At 42.0% G+C, this 24,239-nt stretch overlaps 1 protein-coding gene across 23 annotated transcripts in view; it reads right to left on the reverse strand.

The window, feature by feature from the left end:
* Nucleotides 1–24,239, reverse strand: part of MAGI1 (membrane associated guanylate kinase, WW and PDZ domain containing 1) — a 336,388-nt gene that overhangs the window by 155,256 nt on the left and 156,893 nt on the right. For all 23 annotated transcript variants that reach the window (XM_019008089.2, XM_015640900.3, XM_015640906.3 and 20 more), the window contains exon 2: nucleotides 17,900–18,016. In XM_019008089.2, the coding sequence (XP_018863634.1) occupies nucleotides 17,900–18,016 (117 nt within the window). The remainder of the gene's footprint in view (nucleotides 1–17,899; nucleotides 18,017–24,239) is intronic.

Genomic DNA, 24,239 nt, shown 5'->3' on the forward strand with positions numbered 1-24,239 from the left:
CCCTCAGGCAGAGTCTGAGCTAAGGAAATGCCTCACAGATCGTGCCCTAGAAGAAATGCCTCAAAACACAAACCTACCAACACAAAGCTGAATTTTCCAAAAAGGCTTCTGTTGGTATAATAAGCTCCCTAGTGCAGCTAATGGTAACTTTTCTATTTCTTCTTACATAATTTGGAAATTCAAGTCAATCATGCTCAGCTTGTTAGACTTTCCTAGAATTGCTGCAAATCCAGCAATATTCCTTCAGTTGGGTAATGGTATTTTAGTTAGGCTGGCAAAGCTCCACAGGCTAGTTTCTCTCCATCTCTTTTCCAGGGATCCTATTATCCTAACACTGAAAGAGAACCTCTGCAGCTCAGTGTACTGAATGGACATCTTCTTCTGTGGAGAAGAAATGGGGTTTGATTCCCACACGATGAACTCACTGATACTGTAACACAGAGCAGCTCAAAATCAAACTGCTCTGCCTTGGAGAAGCAAAAGGAAGATGAATAGAGGTCACTAATATTTAGTCACCAAGACCTTTATAAAAGTCAGAATACTTAGACTGCAATGACCCAGAAAGGCCAGTGAACTAATAAAACAATAGAATCCATGAAGTATGAGAAAGAGGAAAATGGAAAAAAATTGAAAAGGGTCCATCCAATCAAACGATAACTAAAGGAGCTGATAAGGGGAATTAAATGCTCTGTGTTGTACCCTGATAACCCAAAGAAAATCTGAAACTTCAAATAATGAGAACAGCAGGGCTCAACCTTCACGTCCCCCAAATCACACGTAACTAAAGATGAGTTCTTTCTAAGGGGTAAGCAGCTGCTTCACAGATGATAAAACTAGCTCAAGTACTTGTATTCCAGCCTCACTGTGACTTTCTAAACCCTTTCCAGCTTCCCAGTGGTTTGTCACTGTGAGAATACTTTCTGGGACATTCATCTCCTTCACAAAACATCATCTCATCAGCAGGTAATGTGTGACATCCTCCCTGCCAGTCCCAGGAGTGAAGGGAAGGATTTAATGAGCACAGACTCTGAATCACTTCCTGATTAGGACTCAAAATGAGTTGACTTCATCTTCACCAGGAAAAAAATAAACAAATTCCAGTCTTGAAGAAGAAGAAAAAGGCAAAGGATAGTTTTAACTCATGCATCTAAATGTAGTAAACCCTTGATTTCCCTTAAGAGTTTAGGATGACAGATTATCACACGTTAAAATATTGCCTTGTCAACACCAGGACACTTGTCCACTAAACTACATTCAATACACATCTTTAACCAGCACTGCATACTCTGTTACAGCCATTCCCAGCTTCTGCTGCTGAAAAGAACTTGAATCCCTCAGTCTAATCCTCAGGGGATGTCTCAAGCCTCAGGTCCACGCAAGAAGAAGAGGAAGAGGAGAATTATTTTCCCCCAGTCATGTCCCCACTCTTACCAAGGGCTTGAATTGTGGTGCTGAATTGTCAGCATGCCATCACAGCAATGACACTGTTCATCACCAGGCAGTGCTGACAGAACTGCATTTCCAACAGCACCTTCTACATGACAATTATTCAGCTGCTCCTCATTCATTTAAATAAGAGTAAAAAAATCAGCACCATAGAGTTCTCAATGTGAGCAATAAACCTGCCAAAGACTTCTGGAAAGCCTGTGCCCAAAGAAGATGCAAAAACAAGGGGGAAAAAAGGAGCAAATCTCCTTTTCCCCCATTATATCACAATCTCAGTTACAGAGCACTTTCAGAGCTTTTACTTTCTGTGTGCCTCTCTCACATCTTCACATGCATTAACAGGCAGTGTTGTACTGTAATGAAAACAAAAAACATAAATATTTCTCCCCAAACAAACTAAAATTTCCAATCTGCAATGGACTGAGTGTTTCCTCAGGCAAAAAAGGTGGAAACACTGCAGATTCCAGGTGGGACATCTCTGTTTAGGTGGGCAAAGGAACAAGCTATTTTCTATATGATGAATGATATCCACAACCATATTCCAATTGCTGACAGAATGACATTATTCATTTAGCAGGGTTTTTTTCCATGTTTCAATATGGAACATTTTCAGAAAATATGTATAACAAAGTCATTTAGGCACAGCTCACTTAGGGCTGACTTGACACAAATTTATTGGGTAATTGCCTCATTGGCCTCGAACTGCTGGGTCAACTATTTTTCTTCTTGGGTTTCATTTTCTTAATGAATCCTTTGAAAATCTATTTAGAAGGGAAGAAAAAAATCAATCTCTTCCAAGGAAAAGAGTGGGTGTTCATGATATTTTACGTCAACTAAATATTACACAGTTTTAAAGAAAAAGTTTGACTTTAGTTATCATGAACTCTCTCATTCAGGACATTTTGATGTTTGTAGTTAAAAGAAGTCCAAGAATTTGTATTACACACACACCATGTATATAAATCCCATGCAACTATGTCAGTATAGGCCATATGGATATTAACATATTTATGCAAATATGCTAATCTGACTATAAGGAGATACAATGTCTGTCCATGAGTAAAATCATTGGGGGGTGGAGAGAATCAACCCAAGGTTAAACTATCACCCTTCCTTCCATAAGCTTTTCTACTAAACCTGAAACATGTTCAAGTCATAATTTTGAGATGACACTAACTCTCCCAAAGGAAAAGGTTGGGTTTTTTTTTTTTCCCACTAGAAAGAGATAGATTTTTCCAAGCCATCTTCCACTGGTAGGTCCAGGAATAAAAAATAAAAAATCACTAGGATACAGATAGGAAAATCCAGTAACTTTATTTTAGCAGAAAAATATTTACTTATAGCCATCACTGCCAGCTTCATCTCTAACTAATGTGAAATTCCAAAAGAAATTCTGTCCAACCTGTGAATTTGGAAACTTGCTTTAAGCATGTCTTTTCTTCCACATTTTGTCTAAGACTCCTGAAGACATCCTGCACAGCCTGAGCCAGTCCATGCCTCCAAATAGAGCTCAACAGACCCAGAATATTTTTTCTACTTTTCTCAGTTTAGTTTTTCAAGCAGAAGAAACTCACAAAGGATGAGAAAAAGGAAGAGTAGGATATTTGATCTGTTATTTTCTAGCAGTCAGCTGGAATGCTACTGTATATGGTCAAGAGGAGGGGGGACAGAATCTTACTCATGTGTGCAGAACAGCAACAACAGCTCAGGATTAGCTGCAGACAGAAAGACCATATAGGATTAACACAGTGAACCAGTCATCATGCTTACCAGAATATTCAAGAGCAAAACATTCAGAGGATTTCAGGACAGGATTTAGCAGAATTTGACTGAAAATAGCACCACATTTTCAATAAGGTTTACTGAGTACCACAGCACCCAGCACCTTTTGGCTGAAATGACTTGATGTGCATCGATTTTAGAAGCATTTCTTGTGCAACCATGTAAAGACTTGGTGCACTGGAAAGGATGGAAAGCTGGCAGAAAGGTGTCTGTACACAGCTCCAAAATGCAGGCAAGAGCCTTCCCTGCAGCACAGGAACTTTTAAACAAGTGAAACTCAAGGTAAGTGTTGTTACTGTCAGATGCAGAGTCAGGAACACAACACCATTCAATCAGCTTCTGCTGCTGAATTTATGGCTTCATTGTTGATTTTTTTCTTTATGCAACACTGAGTGCTATGACAGCCTTACCTGTGCTAGGGGTTGTTTATAATGACAAAAGGGATATCCAAAGTTTTATATTTCAGGTTGGATTATCTGCATTAGAAGAGTGTCTCAGAAAAAAAATAAAAAAGAAAGACATTCAAGTGGAAAAGGGTTATTGCTGTTATGGCAAAACCTGGCTCTGCAGCACTTCAGCAGCAGGGAGCTGAAGTGCTCCTGGAACAGCTGCCTGTGCTCCTTCTCACAAACACTACAGCAGTTTCCCTGAAGGAAGTGAAGCATCGTTCCTGGACCTACATTGCTTCCATCTGACAGGACTCAGCAGTAGAGAAGGATGAGTGGAAACAACCTGGCAAAGGAGAAAACACTCCCTGTGCTTCTGCACCACCGAGAGCTTCCTCGCTCTCTGCAGACCAAAGTTCCTCCTGGATATGATTTCCCACATTGCAGAAGGAGCCACACATCCACAAGCAACAGGTTCACAGCCCAGCCTTTTGCTGAACCAGCCCCTCTAAGAGAGGAGCCCTTCCACAGACTGCAGCCTCCCAGGCTGAGCCAGCCTTTGCATTCTTTGCTCATTTTTCCTTGGGCGCTGCAGAGTAGAAAATAAGCATAATTAACAACATAAAGCTTGAGCTGCTGAACCTGGTAGTTCAATCTAAAAACAAGCTCCATACATTCATGCCATGTGGATGTGCTAGAAGAAGTCTTATGAATTGTCTGTGCAAGCACTGCCTTAAATCTTTTTTTGCTGCCAATTCCAGCTGCTGCCCTATAATAAACCATTCCCATTTACAGGCACACAGACTGATGCCCAAGTAGCCAGAGCACAAGAAGAACAGCTAATAGATCACAAGTGATAATGCTGTTGATGTTACACCATACAAAACCTAACCCAGCACACCCCACCAGTGCCTGGACAGTGCTCACCAAGTGCCACTGGCACCCCCAGATAGTCACTCCCACAGCTGGCCAGTCACTAACAGCCTTTATTCATTTGCAGCCTTGGCCAGCCTTTGAGCACACACATGAGCTGGTCCATGTTACACACTCTTAGTTTATTTTTTGACACCTTTTTTTGGCAATTTACACAGCAGCAAATGATCAAAGGTGCACAGAGATCCTGGTTCATGGTCAGCTTGGCCATTCACCCACAGAAAAAGGGACACATGGAAAGGCAGCTGCAACATGTGAAGCTGTTACAGCCACTGGTCAGGCTTTACCTGAGCTGTGGGCAAAACAGGCTGATTGCTCTTCATCACTATTAACCCACTAATATGTAAAAATAAATATGTAAAATAATTCAAGCCTTGCTTGAAAATTCCTCTGAAACTTCCAGCAAAAAAAAGCAAACCCCTCCCAGTGTAACAGCGGGCACAGATCATCAGCTGAGTTAGCTCTAAAGGCAAATATTCCATTTTCAGAGAGATGCAGTGGGCCATAATACGAATAAGGAACAAAGACCCCTTTCATTCTGCTGACAAATACAGTATAGCATGTCACAAATCACAAGGGGAGCAGACAGCACAATGACAGCAATTAAATGGGTGTATTTTTATTAAGAAATACATATAATAATGACTGACTGTGTACACTCTCCCCCTCCCCAACCCTTCAAGAATTACACTGGCAAACATGGCTGTGAGTGTTTAGGGATATTACTTCTGTTAGACAGAAAACTAACAGGTTTTCTACTTTAACTATCTTGAAGGGAAGGGTACATCCAGCCAGGGCAGCTGGACACACACAAAAACAGATATAGATGTTTTGTTTGTTTTTATGCACGTTGTACACCTTGTTCATTGCCATCCGCACAGCTTCCCCAACTCACTCCCAATCGGTGTATTTCTGGAGAAGCTGAAAAAATATATGCCCCCTTTTTAACTCTTTCGCTGCTGAATTCCAACGGAGACACCATTCCTGCCTCCCCCTCCTTGCCCTCCGCCCTGGTGACCCAGACTGCTCTCGGGAGATTCACTTCCCAGCCCTCACACCTGCTTACTTTGGGGGAATATTCGCAGGAAGAAGGGCCCTCCAGGCCCTGCTGTGCCTTTAAGCCGTGGCCAGCCTCTCCGAGCCTGTCCCCCCGCTGCCAGCACAGGGCTGCCCTGCGGCTCGTCCAGGCGGTGACCCCGGGCGGGTTCCGCGCTCTCCCTGCGCCCGTCCCGGAGCGCTTCCAGCCGGGATGAGCGCATCCCTGCCGGGGTCTCCTTCCTGCCCCCTCCCCGCCCGAGCCGCGGCAGAACAATGCGGGGACAGACATTTAGCAACACCTGCTGTATCGCATTAATATGCACAGGGATGTATGGATGGTTTTTCCCATCCAGCACTAAGACCGCATTGTTCGGGGCGATCCATCAGCGGATCGCTCCCCCCCCCAGCGCCGGCCCCACAAGCCCCCTTCTGACATGTCCCCTTGTCTCCCAGCCCGGGCTGACGAGCGCGTTTAGGAATGCACTTCATTAAATCGGAGCTGCCCCATTCCAACCTGCAATGCGGAGGCAGTACAAAGCCAGCGCCACGCTTCCTCCCGCATTTCTTTCAAAAGCCCCATTGTTCGGCAGGCATCTGCTCCTGATCTCAGCCTATTCGTGCCCATTGACCCCGCTTTTCGCAGCACACCCGCTCGCCAACGGGCCTCACGTAAAGCCTGCTTGATGAATTAAAAAGGAGCACTGGCCATCTGTCCCGGCAGGCTGGGCTCGGGCTGCCAGCCCCGCTCCGCAGCCTCCCCCGGCATCCCGACCTGCGGCTCCGGCACCGCTGCTCCGCTACAAACACGCACCCAGCCTGCCACATTCGCCTTTCCGTCCCTTGCCTGAGCCTCCAGGAAAGAGCGGGGGTGGAAAAAAGGGAGAGAGAATACAACAGAACATTCTCACTTGCCTGAGTCCTTCGAAATTCAAGCACAAATACAAGATTAATCCTTCCTTTGTGAGGTCTTGTCTTTAAGTCGTGGTATGTAATGATCCTCAGCACTGCAGCAGAGGGGAATAAAAAATGCAGGGATCATAAGCAGGGGGAGGACAGGGCTTACTTACATCAGGGTTTCTGCCACATGACAATAGGTTTGAGAGGGAAGAATAAGCTGGCAGCAGCAGCTGACAGTGCAAAAGGGAGAATGCAGAAGCCTGCCTTTTATATTATTGGTGACATTTCTAACACATGACAACAATTTCCATCTGTATTTAAGCTGCGAGTGTGAGGAAAAGAGCATTACATCACGACTCCTCTATTCCTAGGGGCTGTGGAATATGTAGGCCAGAGGGATTAAAAAGCACCTGTGTATGCTGGAGATCTGAAACACCACAAGGCAGATTTTCCCCCCTCACTTCTTTCTCCCTCACCCTTTTTTTTTTACCTCTATCACCTGCACTGAGCTGCTGTTTGAGAATGTGCCCAGGGAAGTGCAAAATGGTATTGTCCTAGTTAGCAAGGCTCAAGTATGGGGGAACGATGCAAATATGTGTTTCTGGCTCTGTCTGTCTCTCTGTAGGAGATACAGCACTCATTTTTGCAAGCAATTGGACAGAACACAGAACATCCTCCTGCTTTCTGCTGTGCTTGTCCCAAGGGCTTCGAGTTTCTCTTAAGAGTACCAACTTTCATCTTCCTTTTAAGTCTGCAGGGAATTTCAGTGACAGTAGCAACAATGATTTCCCCACTCCCGCTTTCTTTTACAGCCAACTCATGCCTGTATCTTTTAAAAAGTAAACATCCAGAACAGGGGCCAAAGATATTTTGGAAAAAGCACTTGACTGCTTCAGAGCCAGCAGGTGTCCGTCTTGGACGCTTTCCATGTATCTCCCAGGACATGACTGCTTAGATGAAGCTCTGAAATCCGAAGGGACTCCAGCCTTGCAAGGAAAGCTGCTCCCCTGCAGCTCCAGGGCTGCTGCAGCTGGGGCTGCTGCAGCTGCACTGAGACAGGCAGGGACATGGGAATCCCGAGGGAAGCACTGCTGGGGTGGACACAGGGCCACTCCTGCCACTGTCCCCTTGGCCCAGTGGGTTCAACACCAGATCTGATCCCGGAACAAGCAGAATTTTGAGCCACAGCAGCCGAGAGCCATCGCCCCCAGAGCATTTGCTGCTGGCAAAGCAGCTCTGTCCAGCTGTGGGCACAGGACACTGCTCACAGGTTCACAGCACCTGTGTGAAAGAGTCAGGCAAGGGAAAAGATCATCCTCCCCACCACCAAACCCAGCAGCAAATACAGACACTGCTCTTGCTGACGTACCCCATCCTCAAAAGTGCTTGAACTAGGAAGGGGCAAAACATCACTGAGAGCCAGCAACCCTTGCCTTACCTTTATGGGAGACATGGCCACACACTAACAGGAGATTGGCTTGCTTATAAACAGTCTTAAATTAATCTGACATCAGTATTTTCATGAAAACACCAGCTGGGCCAAGGTACTGGCCAATTATATGTCTCTTGTTTAAAAAAAAAAGACAAAAATTCTTTGCTCGAGATCATTTTTCTGATCTTTCAACACTGGCCTCTTGGAGCCATAGACTATTTTTTGAGTATATGTTTGGTCAACTCAAAGCTGCTGTGGCAACTCCAGAGCCTTTGATAATGTTGGGTTTAGAATATTGCACACAGTAAATTTGAAGACTGCAATACGAAAATAAATTACTCCGAATTCCTCCCCCCTCCTCTTCATGTCCACAAAATAAAGAAATCTGCATGAGCCACACTGAAATTCTCTCAACAGATGAAACTTCAATGAGGCAGTACCTACGTGGAACATTCCAGTAAAAAAGCCTCTTTATTAAAAATAGAAATGGAGCATTTTACTTTAGATTTATTCAGAGATGTAGCTCCCCAGTCATTTATGGAAAGACTTCCATACGATTTAGAAGAGGGGGAAAAAGGAAACAATGAAATTACTTATTTTTAATCTGGGGTTTAAAGGCATTTTTTCTTTCCAAAAAAAAAAAAAAAAGTCCCACACACAAAGAAAGAAATTCAATGCAAACCTCTGTTTCTGTATCATGAAAGCCCATTCCACTACCAGGGTAATCAATTTCTCAGAGCTTGTGTGGTCTACAGCAAAAGCCAAAGAAGGTATTTAAGTTTATACAGCCTTCAGCATTTTGATGGCTTGCTTTTGAAATACGACATGTTTAAATTTTATATATTTTTTTACAGTTAGTTATGTCTTAAGAAAATGGTTGCTGGTAGAAAAAATAGAAGGAAGGGAGAATAAATGAAATTCAACCTGTTTTTGAGCTGTTTGCGCATTCTAAAAAAAACAGAGTAGTTCAAAGTTGCACCATGAACAACTATTACAGTTGTAATTACAGCTATCATTATATTATACACAGTCTTAATTTAGCATCAAACACCTCGGCTCATATGAACAGGAAAAAAACCTAAATAAGAGTGGTGCTCCAACACCAAGAGCTTATTACCAGGTAAGCATCCACAGAAATTTACTGGAACAGCAAAGCAAATACTTTGTCAGATATAAGAACTCTCTACTTTTTCTAGAGCTGAAAGTCATAGGCAAATCATAAATCACTTCAGGATGGGGAAAGGAGTCTTTGTCCTTATGGTAACCCCAGCTTCCCACCATGAAAGAAAGCCATCTTGAGACAAGATTTTACAGCTGGGATTTAAGTCACAGGGTGGAAAAAGTGTGAGATAGAGCACTCTTGTAGGTAGGAACAAACTTCTACAACAGACTTCTCATTCTTTCATCAGTACATTTTGGATCCAATTCACTTACCATGTGGGAACAGCAAATGGGGGAACAAACTGTGAATTCAAATAACTGTAAACTCAGCAAGATGTGGAAATACAACACAGATGGTGCACTTCAGATTAAGGGTCAGCATTTCAGCGTCGCTTTCCACTTTTACATTGTGATAGGTGATGTATAACAACCACCTTCTCCCCAAGACAGCACTCTGATCAAACCATGACTCACTTAGGAAAACAAGAGGCAAAGTGATACCTCCTTGGAAGCCTCCTGCCAGCCGAGAGGAGCTAAGGTTACTTGGTTAAGCTGTGGGTTTGCTGCTTGAGGATTAATGTTTAGGAGTGGAAATTGTCTCCACTAGCCATGGCTGATAAAGGTTTTTTTTTAGCATTTCCATCTTCCAGCACGCTGCAGCAGGGCTGCTCTGCCTGGCATGGCTGTGCCCACCTGCTCCCCTCTTCACCACCTACATTTCCAGCAAGAGTTTGCAGAGGTTGCCCTGATACCTGTTTGCAAAAGCCAAGAACACAACCCACTGCTGCCAACATTCCCCAGAACCAGCCCTCAGAAAGTGCTCAGTCCTAGAACACCTCTGCAGGCCTGCATCCTGCTTGTCTGAACACTGGGTTAATTTTATTCTCTCCGACTCATTTTGCCAAAAAATCTGAGGAATGGAATTTAGGATGATTTTATTCTGGCTATGAAGTGTTAGTTGCATGCCCAGGGCCCTCTAGGAAAGGGCTGTCTGCCTGTAAGCACAAGTTCAAAGAAGAAATAAAGGAGTGAGTACAGATTAGATGACAGAAGAGCTGTAAATCTATAGAAGTTTGAAATGCCAGATAGAGAGGAGCAGGAGTGATTGTAAGGTGATTATTACCTTCAAAATATGCCGGAGGTTGTTTATCAGATCAGAGTTAATGAGGGAGAAATCTAATAGAACTATAATATTAAATTTACCACTTTAATGGTATCATCAATGTTCTATAATGTGGGCAATTTACAGAATGTCTGTCAGTGTGATTCTCCAGTGTGGTTAGTTACACAGGAGCAGCACTATTACATCTCATCAGCTTTTCCCTTCCAGAAGACACTGTGCATTTTGCAGAGGATTGCTGAGTGAGATAGCAATCTCTATGTTTAAAATTATGGGAATGCAAAAATGGGAAAGATATTTATGAACATGATGGGATGTTCACATTCCTGGAAGAATTTGGTCCAGCTCTGCCCCACTTCTGAGCCCATCCTTCCTACTTCTGCACTGCCATGTAGTGTCCTGCTGGGTTTTCCATCACTCTCTTTCACATCCTGCAACATTTGCTGCTGTCCTCAGAAGCTTCCATATCTGGATTTAGGAAAATTGCTAATAACCTCACTATTCAAGCACATTTTCAGCTCCCCTGTGTTATCTCCCTCCAAACAAAAGAAAGCACTAAAAAACTCATACCCTAGAAAAACATGAACAAAGATGGTAGCAATAAATCAACACTTACATGAAAAAAGTCAAAATACCCAGTGTCAAGGTTTCAATTACTAATTCAAAAGACCTGTGAACAGTAGGAGATGGTAATGCTGTGTTTATTAATAGCCATCTTCTCATGTATTCAAGGAAAAGTTCACTAAAAGCAGCAGCTTCTTTATATGGAGTTCCTCCTTCCCTGAGCATCTGCTCCAGCCCCTCTGTTCTGAGGTTTGCCTCTTCAAATCCCTAATACAGCAAAGATCACCTGCACATTTTTAGCATATGACAAATGTCCCATTAAGTAGCTTTAAGTTTTGGTAGTTGAGTTGCCATGATGGTCGAAGATAAAAAACAAAGTATCATCATTGTCTCTAAGAAGCCTTTTTATAGGCTTTTCACCAACACCAACTTTTGTTTACTGTTTTTTTCCCCCTAGTTAAAGTGAAGTGTTAAACCTGAAGTTCAGTGAAAAAGTTCAGGTAGTGAATGAATGATGAAATATGAAACATAATTCAATAGCTGATGATACTTCCAAAGGTCATTGATGAGGTTTTCTTCCATATTCAGCTCAAAAATGACCATGCAAGAAGAACTGCCAGATCACTATCCACCTGATTACTCTGTGATACACATCTCATTTTGAAGATACATTAGCCTTTCAAAGAGCCATTTATTAAACATTTCCATTTAAATAAAAATTTTCACAGTCCTCAGTGAAACAGATGTATTCCCTCTTAAATCACTAATTAAGAGCAGCCTGGGACATTAACAAAGCCCTTTAAAAGGAATTCAGAGAGCTAGTGTCCCCCTTAAATAAATCTGTTCTGGCAATGACCCAGGAATCTTGACTTCATAACTCAAGCTCTAATTATTCAAGAGAACATCATAAAAAAAGGATACATCTAGACTGTTAAGACTAATAGGAAAGATTTATTTTTCCTTCAATAGGGACAGAACTACAAATATTTGTTCCATTTTTTCTATCCTCTTATTCACTTGGGGTGGGGGGAAGGAAATCAGTGAAGGTGAATTTACAGAGTTATTCCCAGTAAAGGTACTGGGTATCACTCTCCCCAAAGAAAACCAGCTAGCAGAATCTAAACAGCTTTATAAATGATTACACGGCTAATCGCCTCTCTGCTGAAATAAAGACAAAAAGGATTTGGAGGACAAATACCACATGCTTTATGTGAGGGAGCATGTAATGTTAAAAAAGGGATAACTGTTTGAAGATGAAATGTGACAACTCTGCATCCCCATCAAACCATCAGGAGCTGGCATCTGCCACTGCCCCCCTGGGCTCAGAGGCTGTCACGGTAGCAGGATGTGTGATTGGAACCACACAGCAAACTCCTCCTCTGCAATCCCCCTGCTTTTGCCCACCTTGTGTTGCAGGTATCACCCTGGACCAGAAGATTCTCATATCAATGTGATTTACAGGTGTTCCTTTTTAAATAGTGACATCTTTGATGGAAAGCACACGACTTCTGTAATGGTGAAAGCACCAACACACCTAGACAGTGATGGGTTAATTGTGAAATACCAAATGTGAAGCCCAAACATAAATGGGAGTGGAAAAGCAGATTAAGGAACAGCTACACATTTAATTTTACCTCATTTTAAATCAATCCTTTTGCTTGGAACACTCATTCTCTTGCTTTGTAGCATAATCAATAGACTGCAACCCTTGAGCAGATGCATGGTGCTAGTTGAAAAGAGATCAAACTGCCTAGGAATCCAAAGCTGTGGCACTGCAGCCATCACAAAAGACCTAATCAGAACCCTGGGACATCATATGAAAAACTATGGCAGGACAGAGCCAGTTTTGAAGTGAATAATGTGGGGTAATTCATCTCCACCCCTTCAACCTCCAAACAGCAGTACCTGCTCTCAGGTCTGATTTACTCCCTGCTCTCCCAGAGACTCTCCCCTTGGAAGCCTTTATGTTTTAAAACAAATGCACAGGCATTGTTTGCACTGCACCTAAATATCCACTGGCAGCTGCTTTGCCACAGTACAAAGCAACTGCAATGAAAAACCTGCAAAATTAAGTACACTGGGGACTAACAAAGAAAACAAAGAAAAGTGGCTGTGTAATCTCTTCCCACACTCCTTACCCAAATCTCCTTTGGCAAGTGGCATGGGAGAGCATGTAGGGCTGAGCTCCTCTGCTCTGTTCTCTGGTGCCTCATGCAATTCCAACTGGGTGTACAGTCAAACACAAAAAAAGCAATTCCTCACAAATGGGGAAGCAGATGGAGCAATATTTGCCATCATAAGTGCTTTTATTTCCAAAATTAAAAAACCAAAACAAACAAACCCACCCCCAGACAATAGTTTTACTGGCACAAAATGTGCTATTGATCTGAAAGGACAGACCAGATGGGAAAAAGGTCCTGAAGTCTTGTAGATTAAACAAAAATGATTGCCTATGGAAAGGAACTAAACTATAGAAATACTGGCCCTGTTGCTCAAAACAGCGTATTTTTCTCTCTTTTAAAAGTGAAAACACATCTGGTTCATGAATAAGTGAAAGAATGATATCCTTGAAAACTGCAGGGGACACTGCTGCAATTTGGCACTCCCTGGAACACAGGTATAAGGATTTTCTAAAGCCAGTGGTTGCACTCAGGATACACAGGAATAATTAAATGTGTGTACACTAGCTGACATGGAAAATATTATGCAGAGTTAAATAAACTCACAAGCAAATATTCTTAAGAGAAAATATTTTTACATACTGCTGGTATCCACATGTGGCAACCCAGTGATAATGGCACTATTTTAAAAGTATTTAAAACTTGTTTCCTGACATAAATATTGTAAAACGATTAATTATTTTTTACATGTTAGAAAAGTCTGCTGCTCCTCACCTTATCACTGTAGGCCTTCAAATGAATATTTCACAGACCCTGTAACTATTTCTCATTACAAAAGCAGAATTACACCTCTAGAAAGGGAACCACAACAAAAGGTACTTGGATAATAAATAAATCTGCAGGTCTGGAAAGCTTTTGAGAATTCAAGAACATTTGTGTACATAAACTGATGATTTATTGCCTTGGAGGAAAACTAATGTGCACTGTCAGTGATTCTGTTTATCCTTAAAAAAATTAGTAACTAAAAATAACATCAGAATTGTAACTCATATAGTCACACATGTAAAAACACATTCATTTGTAACATAAAGGTCTTTATGTGTCGCTTCAGCAATTTTTCCCAGTATACTGATACACTTTTATGCTCTCTATTCTAAAGGAAAGAACCTTCTGTAAACTGGTTTTTGCATATCCCTTTTATTAATTCATTCTGAAGTTCAGAAATACTTATGGGGGAACCCAGAGCTACAGGACTTTAAAAACTATCCTGGGAAATCACCTGAGTCTGCACATTTGACAGGGGTTGCATCAGACCCCAGCCCATTTAGTCTCTCTAGTCCTCCATCACCTGCAGATGATGTAGTTATGCACAGAACAGCTTTTCCAGCTCCTGGAGAAACTAAACTGCCCTTTGGAAGTTCAATTATCCATGAAAATCTTGAATTCAGAGAATAAGCTTCAGTGTGCAGTCTACAATCACTAAAGTTTATCTTATCTAAACCATGAAGTTCTGTAGTTCAATATTATTGGTTTTGTGTAGAAAGGAGACTTTTCCTTTGCACCAGGAGATCACTTGGATTAAAGATACTTACTCTCAAATTTCCCACTGAAAGGTGAGAGAGCTCAGGCCAGCCAGGTGCCTGAGTGTTGTTGGCTTTTTCTGAGCCTCCTCACAGATCACTCAACACTTACAACTATTGATTTTTATTCATTTCTTTCCATTTTGCTCCATGTTCATCTATAAGACCAACCACAACAGCTGGAGCTACTGTTCTGTAATGAGGACAGAGCAACAGATCTTTCTCTGGGAAGGTGAGAGAACAGAAATGAACGTGGGAAATCTCTAACATTCAGATCTCCAGTCAGGTAATCCCAGGACGTGTTCTTGTTTTGGGGAAGTCAATCAACTGCTGAATGATGACCTCCAGACCACTTATAAACCATCAAATATACAAATAGGTGCCCTGCCTCTCTTCCTTACTCTGTCTTGGTCCTGGTTTATGCTCCTGCTCAAGTTGTAGACGCAGAGGAGAATGCCTTGGGTGTGTAAACAAACCCGTGGGTTTGGTGTGATAGGAACAGCAGAGCACTCATGACAAACAAACTTGGAGGCCACCTGGAATCTCATCACAGCTGTTGTTTACTACAGAGCATTGCAGGAAAAATCAGCTCAGTGGGGAGCTGGGAGCTGAGGGTATGAGGACTCGGAGGGAGTGTGCTGGAGGGGCAGATGGCACTGAGGAGCAGGGGAAGACTTCAGTTTGCAGAGATATGTGTGTGGTTCACCAGCTTATTTCAACAATACTTCACCTCTGGGTCTGTTTCAAGGTCTCATTTCTTTATGATAGTTCCCACATCTAGAGATCAAATCCCCTGATCTCCCAGAAAACCATCCTGTGTCACCCAAACAGGCAAATTCTCATATGGCCCCTGGGAGCTCACATCATCCCACCCATCCTCAAGGGTTCAACAGAAAATAAATCAAACTCTTAACCAACTCTCCTAAAGAAAAAATCCTAATGATGCTTAAGCAGTGTGTCATTAACAAAGTAATGAGGTTGAGCCAAACATCCTGCATTTTTCCTCCTTTCTGCTTGACCTCTTCTACAAAAGCTGTCAGGACTCCTCTCAGTTCCAGAGCCAAGCACACGATGGGCACAGGGCTGAGTGGGAAACAGAAACCTCCTGGGTTTTCTCACCACCTGTACCAAACCAATCAGGGTTGAAACACATGCTATTCTCACCAGAATTTCTGGGCAAGAACTGGTTAACAGCACCTTTTTCCATTTTGCATTTACTAATTATTTCTTCATTTAGCCCTTATATTAGTGCAATAAAAAGCAGCTGTCAGGCCAAGCATGCTCAGTCCAAGTGACCTTGTGTTCTTGTTTGTGTTTACCACATAAGCATCAGGAAATTCCATTTTCAAAATACAAGGCTTCATAATCCATTAGCACTAGAGATTGGTCCAGGGCTCTGGATTTACTGGTCACGTGTACCAAGGAATAAAAATATGAGTGTACAGCCAGATTAATCTCCAGACCTGTAAAGCATCCCAACCCACCATGCAGCAGTCTCATTCCAAGCCACATATGAATATTAGCATCATTCTTAAAAGCTACCATTAATACCATCCCCACAGTAAATGAAGCAAAAATTAAATGCTACCTGCCCAACAATTTAGGAAGTGTGGCAACACACAAGAGCTAACACCACTTCAAGGGTTTTCCCCTTGTTTCATAAGTGAAACATAAGTACTGATGCTCTTACTAATACATCAACAACCCACATCTCCCCCAGCTATTTTGAAAAGGCAGGAATCACTTTCACTGCCCTTAATTTTAAATAAAAAGCAAGTCCAAGCATCTTAGCTCACCATCAAGTTCAATAAATCAGGTAAAAGAATCAATGGAAAGCATTTCAAAATGTAACCTTGGTAACGTGTAAAATGTTTCCCCAGAACTTACACTCATTTGCTTTATTTGCTGTTTTAAGAAATGAAATATCACACACAGGCAGAAGGACATGAGTATCACAACACTGCATCTCCCAAACCTAATACTGCACATGCCCTCCTGGAAGGCACTTTTTGCAGTGTGCCCTAAAAATCTGCAGCCTGCCAGGTTAGGTAAATGAAAAACAATCATATTTCACATTGACAAAATGGCAAATGGAAATGTTCAATAGGAAACAGTGATCCATATTTATTCTTTATGTCCTTTTATGTTCTTTAAACATAATTTGTTTTGTGCTTTTCACGGATAAAATGAGCATAAACCCAATGGTGTTACAACAGCATCTGCCATTTGAAGAATCAACATTTGTCAGTGTTACCACTCAATTTTAACTGGTCTTACACAGCCTTCCTGCATTCAACACTTAGACTGAAAATGACTACTACTGTGAGTACCACTATGTGATATTTGTTGGCAAATAGTGGTTTTTGAGCTGCAACATAATTATTCAATATTTATATAAGTCTACCAGGATAAACAATCACTGATTCACAAGAAGTCAGAAAACTTCAAATTATATTGCTGCTTATCTCAGTCTTCTATAACTAAGATGTTTACTAGTTCTTATTCCAGCCTGATCTAAAGGGCATATCATTATTTCCAGAGCTCAGCCAAGTTAAACAAAAAAACCTTTTCCTGAGGAGAGTATCCTCTGCCACCTGGAGAATGGGAGAATGTCAAACAGAGGGGCAACAAAGTAGGATCACTCTCCACTCTTTCTATGTCTTCCCAAAATGCCAAGGACAGTCTCATTTTGAGTAATGATTCTGACCTTCTAAAGATTACCATGCTCCAGAGCTCTTAGTTTTCCTTCTGGTTGTTTTTTTGGGTTTTGTTTTTTGGGTTTTTTGGTTGGTTCTTTTTTGTTGTTGCTGGTTTTGATTTTTTTTGTTTGTTTGGGGTCTTTTGTTTTGGATTTTTTTCTGGTTTGGTTAGGTTTTTTTGAGTGAAAATGAGCATTTCTTTCTCTGCTTTGCTAACTTTTGTTGCTTTTCTCCTACATGAATCGAGGATGACCTTCCAACAGTGGCAGATGCCTTCAACAGTGGCACCCAGCCATAAAATGCTGTTCAATTCTACAAGTTAAATAAGCATCAGAAATAAAGTTCTGCTCAGGAAATAAAAATAGAAGCCACTATTTTATTCATAGGTTTTGAACCAATAAGCAACATTCACCATTGTGATATTAACATTGACTATTTCTAAGCCAAGCAACCACTTCATGGCAGGTTTTTTTTAGGGTTTTTCTCCAAAGCAGGCATCACAAGGCTTGCATCACACCATCAACTGCTCCAAAAAGGTAATCAAAAAAAGCCTCATTCAGAGATGAATCATTTTCCTTTTCAACCCTTTCTGCTGTCACTCATGGAAGTCTGCCCAAAATGAGAACAGTCTCCCCCACAGCCGTGCACACCACCACAGGAAGGCTGCCCCCAAATAAAGGTGAAATTCAGGTGAAATTCTCCCACACAGGTGGTCCAGCAGGTGGAGGTTTTGTCACTTACAAGGCACAGCATGGCGATAAAGGTTGTCCCGAATTGTCTGCTGCAAATCGTGATCCGGCGACCCCTTCTGAAACCTCTGGTTGAGATAGTGCCGCAGATCTTTGTTCAGTCTGCTTCCTGCAAAGAGAAAAACAGCCATTTATTTATTTCTAAATGCACACAATTACCATTTCCAATTGAGGCAAATGTTAGATTTCCATTCAGAGTCCCCTAAATTATGGCACGCTGACTTTACGAGCAGAGGCTCATCTTCCTCTACAAATGGCTAATTACCAAAAATAACTTGCTGTAAACAAGAGGTCTCTCTTGCCTCATATTGCATCCTTCTTCCTGTGGTGTTAAACAGATCATCATTCCTGTTTATCACTTATTTGTCTGAGCAAATGGAGACAGACAGATGACAGGAAAAAGAAGAACAATTATAAAGGTATTTCTTTGGCAAGTGTCTGGAGGGTGAGCTGGGCAGAGAGACAAAAGGCAAAAGCTGCTCCCATTGGAGCTACTAATAAAGCTGAACATGACAAAAAAAATCAAACAAATGCTATACTTTCTACTGGTATCTATCCCAACACACAGCAGGAGTTACAAAAGTATTGATTTAATGAGTTCAGAGCACCCAAAGCCTTTAAAAACAAACAAAAAAATAATATCCAGTGCTTTTCACTTCAATCTGTTTATTTTCCTGTTCAGGTTTGAAGGCCTTCAGAAGTGTGAAAGAAGATAAATGAGTTGAAAACAAAACAAAAACAAACAAACATAGAAAAAAAAGAGAAAAAGAAAAGAAAAATAAATGTAGCTGTTAATGAACATTGCCAGTTGCTGAATACCAAACCCTTTTTTGTAGCAGAACATGTGAACTGGAGAAACTTAATAAAGTCTTTTCCCAAAAATATTTCCAAGCTTGGAATAACACTGACATTAATTTGACTGAAGAGCAAAAACATTTTTTGAATTGATTGAAACTCTTCTGTTCTAAAATTAAAAGGGGGAAAAAAAACCCCAAAAACCACTGGAAAAGCTTCTGAGAAATGCTAGCAGGATGATCAAAGCCTGGAAAAGCTGACACACAAGGACCAAGAGAAGGATGCTGTAGCTTGTTGTGGACATCAGTCTCCAAAATGTCCTGAGGTCACCTGAGGACTGGGCACTGCTTGTCTGTCCCAACAGCAGGACTGGGAGACACCAAGGGAAGCTGGACAGGAGTCCAGAATCCCCATGGACAGGAGTCCAGAATCCCCATGGACAGGAGTCCAGAATCCCCATGGACAGGAGTCCAGAGCTGTGCAGCTCTCCCTGCACTGTGGGGGCAAGAAGCTGATTGAGGAGATTCAAGGAGAGATGGAAAAGCATTTGTAAGACCCACTGGGGGCTGCAGAATCACAGAATGGTTGGGTTGGAAGGGACCTTGAAGATCACCTTGTTCCACCCCCCTGCCATGGGCAGGGACATCTTCCAGTGGACCAGGCTGCTCAATGCCCCATCCAACCTGGCCTTGAAAAGAAGAGAGAAAAGGAAATCTCTTGGGCTTAACATTAATTGCTGGTGGCTGGGAGACCTGGGAAAGAAGTCTTTCTTTGCTCTTTTCCTTCCCTTTGCCAGGCATCTTATTTATGGCCCCAGCACGAGGCAAAATGCTGGACACCATGGACCTCAGGCTGAGCCACTGCTGCGGTTTGCACAGTCTTTTGTCATCTGCATTATGAATTTTTTGACTGTGAATATGCAATGCAGAGATCATCTCAATACATGTGGACACTGAATGCAGCCTCACAGTTGCAGATTCCTGGCTGGAGCCTCTAGGAATCACTGCAGAGCAAATCAAAAATAATAATACTGCAATGGAGTGCAGTCGGACAGGGGGTCTGGGAGGCAGAAGCAGCACCAGGCAAATGGTGAAATAAGAGTGCAGACTGCTACAGGACTGTGGGCAGGATAAAACCCCTGCAGCCCTGCAGCATTTCACCAGAAATGTTGGTTTAAAAACAAAACAAAACACAAAAAATCCCCCGCAGTCTGAATTACTACGTCAAATTTTAAAAATAATTTTGTGATTTGTATTTAGATCCTCCTGACAGCTTTTCCTTTTAATTAATCTCATATTGAAGAAAGAAAGACTCAGGCAGCAGGCCCAGCTATTAACAGGAGGAAATTTTTAAAGACCAAGATGCCCATTACAGAAATGAAACAATAAAGCTGAAATTAAGGGAGATATAATTGGCTCAAAACACTTTCCTGAGCAACACCAGCAACACCCCTCACTCCCAGAGTGAATTATCAACCCATTTTCTAACAAATGGTCTCCAGTTATTACACCATGAAGTTTGTTTCCTGCACAGGAGGCACTTGGAGGCTTTGGTAGACTTGTGGGCTACATTTTTATCAGAGTATGACTTTCAGAGTATCAGAGCTAACTTTCCAAACTCCAGATGTTTGAACTCATAGCATGTTGTGTTACTCCAGAGGGAGACTGGGCACAAAAAAAGAGCATCTGCTGAAATAATAAAATAGTTCTTTATCTTTTAGCTAAACAGTCCATACATGTCTTTGCACAAGAGAGAGTAAGGCAAGGTGGATTTTCGTATCAAAAAATGACAAATATGACAAACTGCCTGGGCATAATGCAAGGGTCTCTTCCAGGGAAGAAATTAATGCACAGAACTGCATGTGTCACAAAAGTAAACTTTCTTCTAAAATACAGTGTGATCCCTGATTCAGTGATTTATGTCACAATAATGCCTTGAGGTGAAAAGGCTCTGCTGAGCTAGGGCTTGTTTGACCACAGAATATATGCAGTTTAATGATGATATCTGCTTTTAGCTTCCCTCTGTGCCCATTCCATCTAGCATCTCAGTCTATTATGGCCCTGCTGGAAAGTTTGGTTATTTGGTTTATGCAGGAGCTGGGATTTCCCAGCTGAGTCACTGAAACACCAGTTAAAAAGGCACTTGCAAAAACAGGGGCTATAGCAACACTTACACTCACATAAGTGTCCCCTCTGGGGGCTCAGGGTGATGCTTATTTCTATTACATTTATTTTAGAAGAGAAGGAAGAAGAAGGGGGGGAAAAAAAAAAGAAAAAAAAGAGGCAAAAAAGAAACCCAAGTCCCAAAAAGCTTGCTGAGATACATTTCTGTTCCTATATTCCAGGAAAGTCTTGACAGAAATGAAGGCTTCTTGCAGCTCTGATGATCTCAACTCAGCAGTCGCTGAGGCCACAAGCTGTGGGCACAGGAACTCCCTCCACTGCATGGCAGAGGAAAATGAGCTAACACAGAAACTAACTCCATGTGGAGGCTGCCAAAGGGATCCAGCCTGGAACAGGTTGGGCTTTTTTACATTTTGAAATGCTTTTCTCTGCTCTGATCTCTTCCAAAAATCTCCCCTGATTGGGCATGGCTTGACAGTGGCTTTATTTAGCAGGTTCTAGTGCTGCACACAAGTTTATAAACTCTGCTGTACTCTTAGTCCAAATTGTATGCACCCATAAGCTCTGAGAACCTGAAAAATACGCCAGTGGCATTTAAGCAATCTCCTCTGTGCAAATCTTAGCAGCAAAATTCATCCTGATCCTTGGGGGCATCGCTGGCTTGTACAAACTCCCTCTGAGTCCAAGCCTCACCTTCATATCATTGTGCTCAAGAATATACTTCCTTTAGAGAGGAGCTGTGTCAACCAGAAGTATATATTGGCCTTCAAAATGCTCCCCTGTTCTTATGGAGACTGGATTTTACATTTACTCTACTCAGATCCTTTCTTCTCTGCTAAAAGGATGCAGAAAGATCCAATGGTGGTAACAGTGGAGGGACAGGAGATACAACCTGGGAATAGCAGTTTCCAAAGCAGAGGATAGAGGTCTGAAGACCCAGCACTTCATTCTTCCTTTGTGCTGGTCAGGATATCTTGGAAATTATTTATTTGCACACAGAAAAATCACCTTGTTATTTCTGTACTGAAAATTAGGCTGATACATGTAGCTCTAGATCATCAGACACACACAAAAATTGAAAAGCTCACCAAAATTCATAGTTCACAAGACATTCAAAGACTTTTTTGGTGCTGTTGCAACAGTTTCCTTTCCCTTTTTTCCCTGCTGAACAAAATCAATGCCCTTTTTTAATGTGAAAATACAGTCAGAGAACCAACTTTTCACTGCTTCGCTCCCCGCAGTGCTACTCCAAATCTGAGATGCTTCCATCTTATTATCTGAATCCTTCCAATGAAACACAGAGCAAAATGCCTGGTTTAATCTATTCTTCTTAATTATTATACTGTATTTTAGAGTATGTCTATCACCCTCCCCAACCATTACATTGTAATGACATTTTAGTAGTAAAAAGAAACCCAAGGAGGAACCATCTCTCATAGCAAAAAAAATAATAAAATAAAATAAAAATTTACTGACATATTGTTTGCTGAGAAACAATAAACTGTCAGGTTTTTGTAGCTCAATGTCTAACTTAGCTGGGTTTGTGATTAATGAGGAATATTGACTATTTCTAAACACATTGTTTTCAAGCCCACAGTTCAGTCACACATTTGTCCTCCAGCAGTTACCTGGTATAAAGTCACTGGGGAAGTCATGCTTTGAACTGTGCTCTGGCACTTGGTGCTAAAATTCCCACTTTCTGCAGGAATCAAGCTGCACATGGGATCATCTGAGAGAGACTTTGCTGTGTGAGAACATCACCTCCTGGAGAGCCTCCCAGCAGCCAGCAGCAGCACAACCTGGGGCTGAGGGCTCCTCCTGCCTCACTGCCATGCTGGCTCCCAGGAGGGAAAGCAGACTGCATAAATGACCAAGCAGAATCTGAATTTGTTCCCAAGAAAAAGCTGAGCGTGAGCATCGCAGGGCTGCCAGCACCTTCCTGCCAGCTGGTGGATAGTCTATGCCAGGACTGTGCAATGTGTGTGTTCTGAAGATGTATTTTAAACTCGTTTGGAAACTATCATTTTATAGTTTATGTTTGTATTAATTACTGCAGCTGTTTGATCCCATTTCTGTTTGAGATGGTCCCAGATAATCCTGATAAACAGCCACACTCTGACAGAGCCTATAGATGCTCGTGCAAAGATGGGTCAGGGTCAGGCCTGGGACACACTGGTCCCTGACCTATATTACACTCCTCTAAGCAGATTACACCAGTATATATTTTTTTTTTGCTTTACCCTTCTTTAGGAAGGCGACTGATTGCTACATTCACAGTGACTGATAGCAGCTGAAGTGGAAAAAATCTATTTTCCATTCCTGAATTGCAGCAGAATCCCCCTTCTCCTGTTGGATCTCTGTTTAAAGGTGTCTTTGGCAGAGGGATTCTCTGTGGTCAGACAAAGCCCATTTCAAAACAACAGGGCCATGAAGCAATGAAAGGTTAAAGGCCTCACTAAAGGGATAAAAGTGCAATAGAGTCATCTGGATTAAGACTCTCTCTCACCACCCTGATGTCTACATTGAGAGGGAAGGATTCAATTTTTTAAAAACACAAAGATTGCACATGCTGGATTTGCAGTATAAACCCCTGATTGTAACTGTCTTTCACCTGAAGATCTCTATCTGAAGGTATTTAACTAATTAGTTATCATGGTTGGCAAGGTTTTATTCCTGTGCTACAAAACAGAACTGCAGATAAGGGGGGAGGGGGGAAACCCTACAAAAACCAAGCCAAACAAACAAAAAAAAAAATCCAATCCCTGCTCATTTAGAGGCATGAGCAGAGAACTTGCAGCTGATATTTTCTGGAGCAGCAAGTGGATTTGCAATGTCAGCTGACTGGCCCTAAATGCTGGGGGGCTTCACTTGTGCTCCTCTCTCCAGGGCTCCTGCTCTGCCCAGCAGAAGGTACCCAACACAAACCCATCTATAATTACAGCCAAAATAGCTCCCCTTAACTAGAAAGTGCGTTACCTAAGCTGGTTATAAATCTACAACTCACTTAAAAACAACCACCTATTTTTAAAAGAAATGTTAAAATATTAATAATGTAACTCAAGACAACTTCTCAACCTGTTGTTAAATCCTTACCATAAAGTGGGGTGTAGACAGGGCTCCTGGGAAACAGAAGACAGTTCTTAAAGCTTTTCCAACAGCAGTGCCAGGACATCACCACTGTCTCTTACTAACACTTGCCATCAATTTTCCTCAAGTCCTGTTGCAAAAGTGGCCCTGATACTCACACATACATTCTGTTAATGCTTGGAGAGATTAATATTCTATTCCTTGGCAAATTGGTAGAATAATTTTCATAGTAAGGTCCAGGAGGCAGCAGCCCATCTTAGAAGGCCAAGGAGATTTTTATCATTTAACAAGACTGCACTGGTAGCCACATCACCATCAAATATTCCT

Source organism: Parus major, chromosome 12, assembly GCF_001522545.3.
Source record: "Parus major isolate Abel chromosome 12, Parus_major1.1, whole genome shotgun sequence".
NCBI lineage: Eukaryota > Metazoa > Chordata > Aves > Passeriformes > Paridae > Parus > Parus major.